General features: G+C 36.9%; 2 protein-coding genes across 2 annotated transcripts; one reads left to right on the forward strand and one right to left on the reverse strand.

Annotated features, from left to right (window-relative positions):
* LOC137712418 (uncharacterized) lies at positions 1–765 on the forward strand. Its single transcript, XM_068451496.1, has one exon. The coding sequence runs from the start codon at positions 1–3 to the stop codon at positions 763–765; it is 765 nt and encodes a 254-aa protein (XP_068307597.1).
* A 2,092-nt stretch (positions 766–2,857) lies between these two features.
* LOC137712842 (zinc finger protein BRUTUS-like) lies at positions 2,858–10,294 on the reverse strand. The gene is made up of 14 exons (XM_068452014.1): positions 9,886–10,294; positions 9,142–9,351; positions 8,075–8,269; positions 7,622–7,986; positions 6,965–7,190; positions 6,579–6,747; positions 5,291–6,478; positions 4,846–5,017; positions 4,480–4,701; positions 4,239–4,376; positions 3,921–4,155; positions 3,758–3,817; positions 3,550–3,621; positions 2,858–3,289 (listed from the first exon to the last, which is right to left on the reverse strand). Exons 1-14 carry the CDS (start codon positions 10,174–10,176, stop codon positions 3,149–3,151), a joined length of 3,684 nt encoding a protein of 1,227 aa, XP_068308115.1. The 5' UTR covers positions 10,177–10,294; the 3' UTR covers positions 2,858–3,148.
* Between the last annotated feature and the right edge of the window lie 6,492 nt (positions 10,295–16,786).

Raw genomic sequence — 16,786 nt, forward strand, 5'->3', positions numbered from 1 at the left:
ATGTGCTCAGAAGCCAGTCCTCCGAGATTATCGTTTTCCCAGGATCTTGGACAACCAGATGTTCTACCAGTTGGTCCGAGAGACACATCACTCTTGGACATGAACTGTGACTTTGAGTTCAGCTTCAGCAACAGCAGCTTCGAGCGTCAATCTTCCTCCGCCGACGAGCTCTTTTCGCACGGTGTGATCCTCCCTATGCAACCGAGAGATAGGGTTTTGAATAGCGAACTTAAACGTTATGCCTCTCTTCCTCCACTTCCAAGTTCTCCAACTTATGACAATCCAAATCCAAAGAAAGAGATCATGAACACGAAGGAAGATATCGATTCGAGTTCGTATCATTTTGAGCAGAAGCCTCAGTCGAAATCCTTCTGGGGATTCAAGAGAAGCACCAGCCTCAACCAAGAAAATAAGAAGAGCCTGCTTTGTTCATTGCAACTCTTGTCAAGAAGCAACTCAACCGGCTCAGCTCCGAATCCGAAGAAAGCGATTTTTAAGGATGTTCATAAACAAAAGCAGATGTCGAAGTCTGCATCATGTTCGTCATCTTCTTCTTCATCGTCGTCGTCGAATCCGTATGCAACGCTGCTGCCGAGGCCGCCGTCGAGGAAGGGTTACATAAACGGATCGTCTTATTACGGCAACGGTGTTCGAGTTAGTCCTGTGTTAAATGTACCATCTCCTTATATTTCTAAGGGAACTGCAAAGCTCTTTTGTTTGGGTTCTTTTTTACACCCCGGGAAAGATAAAAAGGGCAAGAAGTAAATTTTCATCCACTTGCTTTGTTCATCAAAATCTTCCTAGTTTACTTGGAAAGGAGGAAGAAATGTTTAACTTAGAAGCAATATCTAAGAGGAGAGAAATTTGCTCGAATATTGCCACACTTGGCATTCAGATTTAGTGCGTTATTAGATTAGTGTACGTTATGAGCGATAATAGGATTATTGTACAGATAAAAGAGTGGATGGCTAGATATGCTTGGAAGATTCAAACATGTTCAAATGTCATTAATTTGGGGGACTCGACAGGTACCCCATTTTTTCAGGATTTGTCTTCATTTGTGATGGGATAATTGCTTTTGTTCATTCTAAAAGTGCTTTTGGTCCATGTATATTATGCTAATTAACACAAACTTTTTGAAATTGGTTGTTCATTGTTGTTTCTTTGCGAGTGATTCCGTTTATTCAGCTTACCTTTTTGTTTGTAGCTATGTGTGAAATGAATCAAGGTTTTTTGTTTTCTTGGGTACAGCAATTTTGGCACTTCGAATATTTTTCAACTTCAGAAGAAAAAACCATAGTAGGACTGGCACCTTGACCGTGTAACTGGTTAGTCACGGTTAACAAAGAAACGGAACCTCTTGTATCTGGGTACTATTTCATCCCATGCAGGTACAGTCCTCACAGCTCTTCTTTTTCATAAAAGTGTATGACTAATCACATATTTAAGTTGTCTACCGAAATTTTTCTAACGAAAAAGTGGGGGAAGAAAAATCGCTAAATTTTCCTCATTTCTTTAGGATTTGTGATTGACGGGACAAGGGAGAGCTGGTTTCATGGAGTGGGTTTGAAAAGCCAAATCCATGTTTGAAATGTCATTCACTTTATAGATTTCTTGTCAGTATTAGACTTTGAGCTGTTGAACTAATTTAATTACGGACCATGCCATCAGTTCATCACCAAAACTTTTAAGGAGAACTAATAAAAAAAAATATTTGAAAACTTTGAGTTTTAAAGATAAGGATAAAATAAAGAGTAAAATGAATAGTAGCATGATTGATTTTTTAATATAAAAATATGATTTTTCGTTAAAGTGAACAATTTCAAAAACCTTTCGCGAAAATTCCCAAACTTTTATATATTGGGGTCCCAAGCAAGCAACGCCTAGATGCTTTCCCCCCTACATAGTACAGTACCAAAAGACTTGGCTGTGCAATGGATTGAGATCATTTTCGGATCTCAAATTTCGGACCCGATGGACCTAGCAAGCCGGATTATATAAGAGAGATAAGGGTGTGATTCTGTGTAAAATGTATTAGTAAAATAAAGCTAACGAGAGCCGCATAATTTAAATTGAATTGTTTGAATTACTGATTCCGATAGTTTCGGAGTTTGAGATCCGGAAAACATGTCGATCCCTGTGTAATGCTTGGAGTCATCTGTGCAATGCTTGGAGATTACTCGTTGGATTGACAAGACAATGATGGACATGTGTCATTCGTGATGAATGCGACCTTTTATAAGTATTTATGTCACCCATGTGATGAAAAAAGTGTTAATCATTCTTAAAAAATTCTACTATGTTTCAGTGTATTTTAAATATTAAGATTTTTTTTTTATTAAATCTTGGCCTCCGAATTTTTGACCAAGTATCCAATAACCAAAATCTCTAATGTATAAATATCCCAAACGTACTAAAAATTTCCCCTCGAATCCCACCCCATTTTCTCCTCTGCAGTCTAACCTATTGTTTTCTAGCGAAGTTACAACGTACTTTTACCAAGTGGAAGTGACAATTGGCAGTTGGCTTTGAGATCCTCTCCGTATCACATACCAGAGCCTGCAGACCGAGTAATTCAGACCGTTGAATTTAAATCATGCAGTAGCAATTAGTACAATGCTCAGATATCTCACTGTTCAGTGGTCCGGATTGCTCGGTATGTGGACTCCTGAGTGTGAGATCCGAAGTGGATCTCAATCCAAATATAGCAATCATTCTACCACGTATCCATATTGATATACTATGCCCCGTTCAAAGGCTTTATCCAATGGAGACGTAAGTCCCCGGTGAATACATCGAAAGTAAATACGATCGAAAATGTCAACATACGAAGGGAAAGATAAATCTAATGAGATCATAGATCGAAAACTTTACCGCACCAAAGAAAAACTGATACTAGCAAATTTCTATACAGAAGGCTTTCAATGCGCTCTATTTACTTCCTCTGTCTACACGTTCGAAAATTGAATGTCTTGAAACCAAGGCATTTACCGGGCTTCTACAAAATTGCTCTGTTGGATGTAAAATAACCAGTTCTGTGGTTGCGGGAAAATTGAATTGCCTATACAGGTATCCATAGATTAATATGTGTGTGTGTATATATATATATATATATATATATATCTTTGTCAAAGAATAAAACCTGTTGTTAGTTTGATGTCGGGCAGTCAGTATTTGATGTCTCGCCTTTGATCACCCGGGTGTTGTAAGATCTGCAGTTTCCGCACTTGTGATATAGCCAGTGAAACCGTGAGGTACCCTTTCGATCACAGTCATTACATAGAATGTCCTGGTTGGAAAAATAATTCATCAGATGGTGCCTTTACTATTATGACTAATTTTCGGGGAAAAAAAGCATGCACATATCAGGAGTTGAGACAAAAGTTTTCCAATTTAACATATGAATCCAATTCACAAGTTTGTATGAGACGGAACTAACATAACGCAGAACCTGTAACCATCCTTAAGAAAGGAGACCAACTAGTTCAGCATGTCTAGATAACTAACTTCGAGAACATGAATAAAATAAAACGAATGGAAGCAATGTACCTGACAACGATTCCTGTATTCCTCTGGAAGCTGCTCGGCAGCCAATAATGCGTCAAGCATGCCAAAGTAAGCCTGAGTAGGTATAGAGATTAAGGTCTGAGAGTTGGGTTTCATAACAAAGTTGCTCTACTAACGATTTAAAAATTGGGCAAAAGAACGAAGTCTAGAAAGAAAAAGAAGATTAAAAACAAACAACAAATCCTCTTACCGCCATATCTCCCATAGATTTGCTGCAAATTGGACAAGTATAGTGACTGCGAGTGTACGCCTAACAGAAAACCATCCAGTAGTTTAGATTTACTTTCTTCTACAAGGAAAGGAGAAAAGTACATGACAAATGGATTAAAAATGAGCTTTATAAAAACACAGACCTGAAAGCAAGCAGAATGCATGTAGTGGCCACAGGGCAGAGCTCGAACCGTTGCACTTGATGTGAACAAAAAATCACAGCAGATGGGGCAATTTGTTTCTAAACTCTTCTCCAAGCACTTGTGGTTCACTAACTTTATCCCCAGGCAACAATTGCATGTCATGCAATGAAAATAGTCAATGCCAAGACCCTTTCCGAGTCGGCATAAATTGCAAAATGGGCAGTGATACACAGTCCTGAAATTTCAAAAGAAATATGTACTTTACCAATAAGAATTTACTAATTATCTACAAAATTGAAGTTGCAAATAAGAACCCACCTTTCATCATCAAAAAATTTGCATATATTGCAATAGTACTTTGCCATGGATAGTTCATTGCATGAAGGTGTAGTGCATATTGGCCCAACCGGCTGAACGGTCAGGCAGCGCATGCACATCATTTCAGTTGTTGCTTTCCTGCAATGGTTAAGAGAGTCACAGGTCTTACCCAAAAAAGAAGAATAAGAACAAAGATAATGTAATGTAACTTGAAAAGTAAGTGCGGATATCCGAAAATTACCTATCCATTGAATGATCGCTCACATTGTCATGGCAAAATCTACAAGTAAATAACTTGCCACAGCAAGCAGCTCGGAGTTTGCAGTTTCTTTTGTAGTGTTCGCACCCAAACTCTTTTTTCTCTGCACATCGATACGCTGGTGAGTGTCCAACCACGTCTTCACCATTAGAAGATTCTCCTGCTATTTCTTGAGGCAACTTCTGCTGAGTAGCTATCCAGCGGCTGAAACAAACGAGTCGCTCATTAATAATTTAAGAATTCTGGCCAAGGCTTATGTATTTTAGACATCACGATCTAGTTTCCGAGTCAGAATAAAGATACTGTAGCAATATGAGATAAGTTCTGGAAGGTTAGTATAGAATGAACCTAGTCATAAGATTCTGCACTAGATATGCCTTTCTCCTTGGATCAAGAGTTGCATCGCGATAAACCTTTCTGATCTCTGACTCAAGTTCATTTTGATTCATACGGAAAATATCCTTCCAACCAGGTTTGAACATCTGATCGGGCTGGTCCAAGCTTTCTTGAAATTCAACACCTAGAACAAAATAAAAGTCAAGATAAGCTAAATTAATCCAGTTGAAAGGCAGTTTTTAGACATTAAAGTCACTGTACTAGTTCAGAAGTATAATTGGGGTCCAGCGGCAGTGGGTAATTGTTTTCCCAAAATCAAGTTGCGCGTTCAAACATTAAATTACTGTACTAATATCTCCCATTAGGACAAAAGCACAACCCTCACTTGACATGGTGTATTGACTGCCTTAACTGTAAATATCTACAATAACAGAAACGCCTGGATCGTGAAACAAACCTTTTTGAGGAGTGCTACTTTCCGATGTTTCAGTCTGTGGAGTTAACTCTGAAATTCCTTTCCAGCATTCGTTAAGCCACTCATTGAACATTGTATTTTTAGTTGCTTGCTTCCATGTATCCATCATTTTGTTCTGTTCATCCTGAGTAAGTGCAGAAGTCACCCATGGTAACATCGATTGGAGCACCTCAGCACCCGTGGTCCCAATAATGCGGCCAACTATTTTGTCTTGCTCCTCCACAGTGAAGTGTCTGCCGAATAATGGCCACAGCTCAAGTTCTTCCCTGAAAATATGCTGATCTAGTGTAACTTTGATAGATTTGCACATTCCTTGAAGCTTTGTAGCTAGCTCGTCATACTTTTTAGAGTAGTTACCATTAGCAGCAGAAAAGCTAATGCTACTTCCAACTAAATCCTCATCCATGTCATCCTTTTGCAAGCTTTCATGAAGGTGAGAAAGTTCTGAAAGAACACATGAGATGTCTTCAAATAATTTTTCCTCCTGTTTATGGTCCAGTGTGTATGAGTGACTGACATTATGAAGTGCCTCTTTGGATTCCAGCGCAGGAAACACTATATCATCCTCCGCATTACTATGCGCTCTGTATAAGCCCCACAGCAAACGAAACCTTCCTATGAACTGCCGCAGAGTGGTTTCATCACAATAACTAAGCTTTCCAGATTCAATATCTAAATACTCCAAATCTTTGCGTATAGCTTTATGAAATTTAAAAATAGTATCAATGGGGCGTTCTCCACAGCCAATATCAGAAGAAGAATTATCCGTTTCCCAGACAAAAAGACTGGAATTAAGAGATGGGGCACCAGAACTGAAAGATAAGGAGCGCAAAGACTTGGCCCCAAAAAGAGAACTCGGCCCAAGATTATTGCTGTTCACTCCTAAACCTGGGACACAGCAGGACTGGTCACTACCATTGTGTTTGCATGACATAGGAACATTTTGTTTGGCTAGCCTCTTCCCATTATTTGCTTGAGGTGTCAAGCTGTCTCTAGCAGATGATGCAGAAGAACATGCACATGCTGAATGAACAAAACCTTCTTCGATATCAGTGAAGCTTTTAACAGGACAGCAACCAATTGCACTTGAAGACAAACATGAACCCTGATTACGAGCCTTGCATGCCCATCCCGAAAAGAGTGTTACCAAAGCGGAATCAGGCACTGGAGCTGAATCATAAACTAGATGTCAGAATAGAAAGCGAGTAATAATTTTTTTTATTAATATTTATCAATTAAAAGGTGAACATACAAAGAATAAATACAGAACCTGCTAACTGCATGTTTTTGAGAAAATTATTTGTTTCATCTTCAGTCAACATTCCGACTAGCCATGGCAATACACGCTCAATCAGTCTTAAGGGCATCATACACAAAGCTTGATACAAAAGTTCACGCTGCCTTTTGAAGCTGAAGTGCTTTCGAGCAAGTGGAAGAACCTAGACATGCAGGCAATTTAGTAAGTACTGTTAGGAATTAGAAGGGATACTGATTCTATAGTTTCTAGTATCTAACACTTCCCAAACATACCATGTTACCAATTTATTATCATTTTGAATATATATTCCATGAGGTAAACACATCAACTTCCCCCTACACAACTTACTGAAGCTACCAAAACTTCCAGAAAAACTATTCTAGCAATAAAGAAATTACCTGAACTTCTTCGTTGCTAAAGTGCCGCTGGATAGTTTCCATTATTTGATCAGCATGAGAACATAATTTTGCATAAAAATCAGCAGAAGTAGAGATAGCTCCAGCACTTTGAATATTTTCAATCAAACACCTAATTTCGTTGAATTGGTTTTCTTCTTCAGCATGCTCTTGGAAAAATGAAATTTTTCCATCAACGGCAGGAAATATGACCTTGTCCTCAGCAATACTGAAATCAACAAATAAGTAATATTCAAATAAAAAGGAGAGAAACTAAGATTTATGTTATAAACTCTCCGCCACATAAAACCAATGAATTCATAATGATCACAATAAAAAAAGTAACTAAAAAAAGTAAACAAAATAACATGAGCAGGCGAGGACTTCATCAAGAAAAAGACACTAAATGATAAATCAAATGATACTGTGAGAAACAATTCCATGTGTGGAAATATGGAAAACTGGAATTTATTAATACCAAAGTTGAATTATACCCTATGATATATTAATTTTAACATATAGCTGTACCAGTTTACCACAAGCATAGTAGGAACATTTCACTAACCACGCATCATTCAGAAAAGAAGAAAAGATCAAAGGTAAGTTTTCCAAAGGAAAGAGTTAACTTTCCATAGATGCATGACAGATATGTAGAAATACCTGTGAAAGATGCAAACTTCAGCGATAAATTGCAACCTCTCGTTGAAAGCTGATAGATTAGTAAAATCTCCAGCCTGTTGTATCTTCCTAGCCTCCTCAGCTATCTCATTTAACTCCCTTTTAATGGCATTATGCCAAAGAAGTATTTCATTTATTGGGTGCCCCTCAATGGTATCAGAAACATCAGTACTTGACTCTACATACTTCCTTTTCCCAGTCCTGCACTCGCATGCAGGATTTGCCTTCTCCATACGTTGACTTGATGTGCTAGCACCAATATCCACACAACATTGGAACTGAGGGGTATCTATAGAACTTCTGAACATGTCAGCACTACTTCTACCTCCCATCCAGGTGAAAATGACCTTCAAGTAACAAAGAGCTGTTAGTTATGTGTGCTTGGAAAAGCAATACAGAAAGCACTGAATTCTTTGACCAACTCTGAAACATTACTTGTTGAAGAAGCTTTTCCTCTGGAACTATCTTGCTTAAGCATTTGCGTAAACCCTGATGTTCATCAGGTGAAACAGAAGATGAAAGCCATGGAAGAAACTTGGCCATCATATTCACAGGAATGCTGCACAGAAACTGCCAGACCAGAGCTGCCTGCTCCGCAACTGAGAATTTCTCAATGAGCAACGGAAAGACCTGCCAAAAATAAAACTGAAATTAAGTTCTGATCTCACTAATTAAGTTCAGTACAATTGTATCGAAGAAAAATCCTGGAATATGAAGAGAGATCTCCCAAGGGGTCCCTTAGTTGGCAAAGGGAAGTTCGTCAAGAAGCATAAATCTTCAGCTCTTCCAGTCTGTAAGGACAATTATTATGGTGCTCAAAACTATTAGGCCCAAACGGGTGTGCATATGTTTACCTGTAATTCCCCCTTTTCCTCCTATTACGGAAGAGATCAGGGTTTTCTTGTCATTGATTAGAGTGAGAGAAGAGTCAATTATGTGTACGCAAAAATAGAGACGACTTGATGCACATGTTAGAGAATGGACTTTGTCTGGATAAAATACGTGCTTGCTTGATGTTGATTAGACGGTATTGTACCTTTTGTATCTCCTAATTGGAAAACATTCAAGGGGCAGAAATTCAACTAACTGTATATTAGTGGTGGAACTTTGTCGGGAAACTTTGTGTTCAGTTCCTATGGTGGTCATCAGATGTTCATAGAAAAATTGAAAAGTTGGATTTGCTTGATCAGGACATTGTAGTTATGGGATTTCATGAGGAAAAATAAGTAAATTACTAAAAGTGATGATCATTAATGGTTATTATACTTTCCATAGAACGCACCCGGGGCTTGTCACAAATTGGCATAGTATAACCACACAAGCTGCCATGTCATAGTATTACCACTAGCAAATATTATACGAATCCCAACTTTTTTAGAAACTCTCTTTCCATTTTTAAAGAGCAATGACAAATAACACGTAAGCAATTGCGAATAGTGCGTAGGCCGAATTGGGGGCATGAAAAAGAATCAAGATTCAAACTTTGAAATATGAAACAGCACCTGTTCCTCTTCCTTTGCCATGTGTTGGCTAACTGATGTTTGTAGGGCTCCTGTACAAGACGCTAGCTCTCTCGGGAAGTTTTCATCATTTTTGGCATTTGAACTTAGCAGCTCAAATAGATGATCAAAAAGATTTGTTTCACCCTCATGTTCAAGGGAGTAAGTTTGTGCTACATTCTTCACCCGTATATCAAGAGCTGGAAAGATTACCTACATTTCCAAAAACGAACACTTCAGTTGCAAAGATACAAAAAAGGCTTGGCCTTTTCACGAAATTTTTGTTCTACTGGCACTACAAGTGTTTGAAAACCATAAATCGAAGAGAAGATGCAGCGAAAACAAAACGTTCATGTGACATCGCATGGCCGGGCTGATAGAAAACTTAAAACAAGAAGGAGAATTTTGAAAAATAGAACACAATTCAAGTGCAGCCATTGAATATTAACTCTTTGTTTTGATGAGAAATCCCGAAACGTTATCCCGGTTCACAAATTTAACAAATCCATAACAACATATGATTATAATACCTCAAAATGTTAGAAACAAAATTGCAATCTTTACCAACACAAATGCAATTGCAGCAAAACCTTCACTAATATTAAAGCTTATTCAGAAATTCAGAAATCGCAATTATTTATCAAAATCCAGAATAAACTCAATTCTTCAAACAAATTGAAAATCCTGAATGCAATTCCAAACACTCAACGAAAACGCATCCAATAAAGAGCGAGAGAAATCAATAACCTCGTCTTCGGCATTAGAGTGGTGCTTGTAAATCGATCTCAAGAAATGGTAGCGCTCGAGCAGCGGCTGAATATCGGTTCTTTTTCCGGTGGCGAAGGCCATGGCCAATCGGTGAAGCGCATCGAGCTCCTTCCGAATTGCCTTGTGAAAGAACAAGAAGATCAGAATCGGAGACCTCGTTGGCTCCTCCGAGCTCGCCAAGCATCCATTGGCCGACGAAGAATCCACCTTGTTGACGGAATTCGACAGCACCGCCAGTCCTCCGCCTCCGTCCGTTAACGGCGTCGCCATCTCCGTCTTCCAGAAATCTTCTTACCGGAGAATTCTCTCTCTAGCTCGGCGTTCGCTCTGGTAACGGAAACTTTCTCTCACTAAAATCTGTTTATCTGAACTTTTTAATTTTTTTTGTATTTTTGTTCGACGGAGAAGAAGGTGGGGAATGAGGAGTTTATATAGTCGGCATGGCGCCACGTGGCGCGGACGTTCGCCGATGTGGACGGTGATGTCATTAACGGCTAGTCACGTGAGGCACTTGGAAGTCATGTGTATATCATGTATGCGTCGTTCATGTATGGTAAGGAAATTACTAAACAATTTTGGGTATGGTTACGTACTATCTCAACTATCCAGAAATTCGTACTTTGATTTTTTTTTTTGACCTTTTAATACCTTCGTTAGGTTTTTGTTAAGTCTTTTATTAAGTGATAACGTAGCATGATTTTGGCCATCGTATTTGTCAAGAGTTAGCACTAGACACGTGGCTTGGATTTATAAAAGAATCTCTCATCTATGTGGTAAATATAGTGAGCCAAAGTTATGCCACGTGTAATGAAGAACTTGGCAGAAAACCTAACATAAGTATTAAAGTGTCAAAAAAATCGAAGTTTAGGTACAAAGCATAGACGCCAAAAAATTAAGAATAACAAAATATGAAAGTTAGAATATTTGAGAGTAGTAACTGAGAATTACCCAAGAATATTTTTCTAAAAGAAAAGATTGATTCTTTTCTCTCAATTAATCCAATATTTTGAGGATTGTTTAAATAATTTTGTTCCTGAATTTAGTATACTTTCTATATGTAATGATGATTTTTTTTTTGGTCAAATTCTATTTTTTTTTTTTTCTTATTTGGAAACATTAATGATTAAATAAAAACCAAAAGGTATCAAACGCAAGCTTTCATTTGTTTTTCAGGGGATAATTCAATCACTGCTAACTATGTTCCGACTTTAATAAAAGAAGAATGGAAAGCGTGATCATAAAGGAAAACCACAGAAATGAGACAAAGTAGTTCAATCTGCCTGATGTATGAGTGCTTAAATTCCATAAAACCATATATGTTACGTACGTAATTAATAACTGAATCGAATTTTATATTTTTAAAGAGTAGATAGTTAAAAAGTTATGGAACAGTTAACTTTGTAAATTCCTATAGGCTTAAAAATGGTTTATGGAACTTGGGAGTTGGGAACAAACCACTACTACAAATTAAATATGAATATTTTTTTTTTGGACAAACGATATTATTTACACTAAAGAGGAAGGAGCGGGCTTAGCCTCACAATGGGCTAGCAATAATGTGGTTCAAGTTTGCATTTGACGAGAATTGAATTTAAAACCTCTCACTTACAAGTGAATAGAAGTACCAATAGACAATAGTACTAAGTGGCTCAAATTAAATATGAAATTAAAATTAAGCTTCCAACGTTGTTTCTTACCTAATGTATGCTTATATATTGTACATATATATACATATGCACACACATGAAATAGGGTCGTTGGCTTAAATCGTGAGTCCTCCACTAAAAACAAAGAATACATGACATACACATCCTAAATCACGCCATGGAGCAATTGTTTCACATTATCTATTATTGAATTATAATTATTTTTTACTAAGTAATATTACTATTTAGTTCTATTTTTCTTTATTTGCTAGTGATAAGTATCATGTCAAAACATATGAATGACGATCATGTATAATATTTGTGTTGGGTTCAAAACATGGTTATGCCTGGCTCAACACTTGACATAATTGAATCATTTTCCCTTTGAATAATTTTGTATAAATAATCAATTATTAGTATATAGAGGGTGAATCCGTGATATCACTTCGTAATGCACTTCAACGATTTGAACGTCTATTTTTAGATTTTTCCTCAAAGATTATATCTACCAAAAGTCACCCAATTCTGAAATCATATGACCGTTAGATTAAGGAGTTAGGATTTCTTTGTATAACCGTATTCGTCCATCTTCACTACAAATGAATGTCTTATGGTGTTCGACTTGTCTAATTTTTTTGTAGGATCTAAGATTGATGTTCTAAAAAAAAGGCGATTCGGATCGTTAAAATATATTACGAAATGATTCCCGAAAAATATGTGCAAAAAATTAATATCACGGTTCCGTCCCTAAATATAAATACGCAATACACACACACATATGTGTGTGTGTATATATATATACATGCATTCTTATATGCTGAAAGCAGACCAATTTAATTATTGAGGTGTACGAAAATGAAATCAAAATAATTAGAGTCGTTTTCGAGATGGTTCGAGATTTTGAGTGTAGAGAGGGAAAGACGTTGAAGGTTGAAGGCACACAGGGAGCTCGTGCCGGTTGTGTTATGGTTTGGGCAGGCACATGCCGGCCCACGCTCTCACAAGCTCACCTCAGTTTTGTCTTTGGTCCTTTCGGAGCTCTCAAGTCTTTTGAGTCGTTAGCATTTTCTTTGAAATTTGGGGCCATTCTTTGAACATAAAAACTTTTTACGCATTCTTATTAATATTTTTTTGTTTATTGATTTTATACGATTAATTTGATTCGACGGTTGAAAATTAAAAAATATATAAAATGTAAAATGAGTCTCCGAATAGTTTTCTATTTGTTTTTATTAGACTTTTTTCTATTTTAATATACCATTGTTGTATCTTTAGTTGCTTGAGCATAAATAAAATATGTTTAAGGTCTAAACTATGACGTGGATCAATTGGGGAGATTACTGTTTCAAGGTTTGGTGGGATAATTGACACGATATTATATTAACTTGCTAATCAAGCAAAAGAGTCTATGTTTGAAGTCATTCATCAACTTCAACGAATATTCAACTACGTTGTATGAAAAGAACTTACATGTCATAATATATATGATAATTTTTCCTTGTCTCTCGTCACGTAGTATGAGAAGAATTTACATGTATAAATTCATATCTTCACGTCACGAGAAACAAAAAAAAGCAAAAAATGTATTTTCATTCCAGAAAAGTTTTTCCCACAATGAATGATTCGCCATGCCTACTGAGGACTGTACATGTAAATTGTTCAACACAAAATCTAAATACCTAAAATGTACATATGATATTGGGACTTTGGTTGTGACATCCCACATCGCCCAGGGGAGTGATCCTTAAATGTATATTCTCATCCTTACCTAGTGCGAGACCTTTTGGGAGTTCATTGGCTTCAGGTTTCGTAGGAACTCCGAAGTTAAGCGAGAAAAGGGCTAGAGCAATCCCATGATGGGTGACCCACTGGGAAGTTGCTCGTGAGTTCCCAAAAACAAAACCGTGAGGGAATGGTAAGCCCAAAGCGGACAATATCGTGCTACGGTGGTGGAGCGGGCCCGGGAAGTGACCGCCCCAGGCCGGGATGTGACAATTTGGTATCAGAGCCTAACCCTGGCCGCGTGTGTGCCGACGAGGACGTCGGGGCCCAAAGGGGGGTGGATTGTGACATCCCACATCGCCCAGGGGAGTGATCCTTAAATGTATATTCCCATCCCTACCTAGTGCGAGGCCTTTTGGGAGCTCACTGGCTTCGGATTTCGTAGGAACTCCGAAGTTAAGCGAGAAGAGGGCTAGAGCAATCCCATGATGGGTGACCTACTGGGAAGTTGCTCGTGAGTTCCCAAAAACAAAACCGTGAGGGAATGGTAAGCCCAAAACGGACAATATCGTGCTACGGTCGTGGAGCGGGCCAGGGAAGTGATCCGCCCCGGGCCGAGATGTGACATTGGTGGTCTGTTCAAATAGCATAGTTAATAAAATACGGAATTGGTGTAGTACGTGAGAAATACATACGTGTATTATATAGTAACTTTACTAAAAATATATTTTGAAAAATTAGGCCATTTTTATTCTAATATTTTAACTATTTATTTATATTTCTTCGGTAATATGTGAAAATACGTATAGAAAACATGAATTTTGTATGTTTTATTGAAAAATGTGTCAAAATAACGTGTGCTAAACATAAAAAATACAAACGACGTGTATCATATGTGCATAATACTTTGAAGTTATAAGCAACTAGCAATTTAACGAATTATTGAAATGAATCCACTACAAACCTTTTCATTAGAAAATCTCCTCTTTAGTTGAGATGTTTCATCAACCTCTTATTAGCGAATATTAACGAGACTTTAACTTTACTTTCCTTAATGTTTGATTAGTTAGTTAATTAGTTCATTTCCCTCTCCAACTTGGCCACTAATCTGCTTTCTTTTCCCTTTAAGCACTTTCCTATGTACAAAGATATTGCAGACCCACTTCCCCAACAAATGCACACCTTCATCGCGCAAAGTCAACGACTTTTTCCACTTCACTTAATCAGTTTGGGAGGCCGAAACTGCAAACCTAGTTGCAGCAGCTACCTCCCTCCCCCATCTCTCTTCAAAACCTTCTCCAATCCCTCCCTTACTCTTAAATTCATCATACAAATCTTTCATCTCTCTTCATCATGCAATCCCTCCCTTGCTCTTAATTTGTTGCAGCTTTCCGAGGCCATGTCTACCAAATCAAGTCTGAATTGATATCAATTCTTTCTGTTTTTTCAAATGCAATCCCTCCCTTACTCTTAAGCATGATGTAAACTGAATTAAACTATAACACCTATATAAGTTTGTGTCTCTTTGGATTGATGATTGCTCTCTAGAATTTGCCTAAAGTTTTTGTCTTGGCTAATTATTACAAGCAATTTTTTTAAATGCTACTTTTAAGTGGCAGCAAATATTCAACTCTCAAGGTAAACCATTTACTGGTTATGCACATATGCGGGATGATCATTGGTACTGTAATTTTTCTAGTAATTAACTCAAGACATTAAGGACGTTTTAGGCATAAAACAATTGGCTAAGTAAAACGGGACCAGGTTCTAGTATGTAACCTTCTTATTATAAATTTTTGATTTTTGGTGGAGAAAGGAAACCATCCAAATTTTCTGTTTTAAACAATTTGTTCAACTTGATTTGAATTTGTTTATGATACAAAGAACTTGGACCTTTTGGCTTTTGCAAAGCCATGCCACATGCATGTTAAAGACATAAATTCTCCATACCTGCCTCTATCTCTCCCTTAGATTGCGGTCCAACAAGCCTGAGAAACCGAGATTACAGCCCAGTTATCGGCCCAGGATGGAGAAGATGAGTATGATCGTACGGGCCTTACAAATGTCCGGCCTCCAAATCCCGATGCCAGCACCTGATCTTGCTCCACCTTCGACCTTGTAGCCACTTCACCAAGCCGATACCCAATAGCCTGATGCATCAAACCTAGAAGACTACTTCTTGTAGTTTTTTCTTTTATGTTCGGCCATCTTGTATGTACATTTTCATATATTTGATAATTAAATACTTTTTCTTGGTTTATTAATTATTGTTTATAATTTAATTAAAATATTTATAAAAAATTAAATAAAAAATATTTTTGTCAAAAAAAAAAAAAAAAAGTTTGCGCGACAAAGAATTGTTAAACGTACATTACTGTATCCTAACTTTCTTACAACCAAATAGAGTATTTTATATAACAAAAATTGTTAAAAATAAGCGTTTTTCTAAAGTAATTCTATATAAAATAAAACTTGTTAGAAATTTTATTAAACATCTAAATACTTCCTAAGAAACACATAACAAATGCTTTTCCGTACACCGTTTTTATAACCTAGACCTAGAGGCAATTGGAAAATTTTCAACCAAAAGATAATCATAATACAGGGCGTTTTGTAAAAGCCCGTTGGGCTAGTTGTCCCTGTGCACAATCAAAGGAACCACCTTACCCCTCACCAAGTTCCAGCCGATGTTCACGTAAAAATCTCAATTTCAAGAAAAATGTAAAAATCTCAATTTACCTTCAAATGTCAAATTCATCACCATTTTTATTACTTTTTCAAATTTAATTAGACTAAATATGACTCTCGATTTCCACTTAGTACTGCGGTATAGTGATATTCTTCTTCACTTGTAAGTGAGAGGTCTTAGGTTCGATTCTCGCCAAGAACAAATTTGAACTACATTATTATTAGCTCATTATAAGGATAAGCCCACCCCTAAGATCGTTTGTTAAAAAAAAAAAAAAAACATACGACTCTCAATTAATGAAAAATTAATGAAATAAATAAAAAAAACGTAAATTGATACGTCCTAAGTACCAGATTAAGTTCAAGGTATAACCAAATTTTCTAAGAAGTTAGTCGAAATGATCAATTTGCAAGTTTTATTTGCTGAAATAATAAATTCTCAACATCTAATCGTAGGTCTCAATGTTCCAAACGTGTTCTTTGTTATTATTATTATTTTTTTTGTCAAATGATATATTTTATTAAATTCAGTGTTAAATTAGCTATCAACAGAGCTTGAACTTAAAGTCAACATATAAGGGCTCGATACTTTTTCATAACTGTGGTAAAAAACCACTTACAAATGTGTTCTTTATTTCAATCAATGCAGATGACGCTTACCGCATAAACAATCATGTCTATATACAACATTTACGGGTTCGATCCCTACTAAGTTTTTTCTCTAACCTACTAAAATAAATAAATTATATTTATATATATTTATTTTGGACAAGATCAAATAGATACAAACGAAAAAACCAGACTGAGCTATTTCCAAAGTCCGA

Source organism: Pyrus communis, chromosome 13 (genome assembly GCF_963583255.1).
Source record: "Pyrus communis chromosome 13, drPyrComm1.1, whole genome shotgun sequence".
NCBI classification, from domain to species: Eukaryota; Viridiplantae; Streptophyta; class Magnoliopsida; order Rosales; family Rosaceae; genus Pyrus; species Pyrus communis.

Excerpts from the sequence above, each read along its gene's own strand:
- LOC137712418 (XM_068451496.1), top strand. The coding sequence starts at position 1 with ATGTGCTCAGAAGCCAGTCCTCCGAGATTATCGTTTTCCCAGGATCTT.
- LOC137712842 (XM_068452014.1), bottom strand. The coding sequence starts at position 10,176 with ATGGCGACGCCGTTAACGGACGGAGGCGGAGGACTGGCGGTGCTGTCG. Across the intron at positions 9,352-9,885 it reads ACTCTAATGCCGAAGACGAG|GTAATCTTTCCAGCTCTTGA; the intron begins GTTATTGATTTC and ends TTGGAAATGTAG. Across the intron at positions 4,377-4,479 it reads AGCGATCATTCAATGGATAG|GAAAGCAACAACTGAAATGA; the intron begins GTAATTTTCGGA and ends TAACCATTGCAG.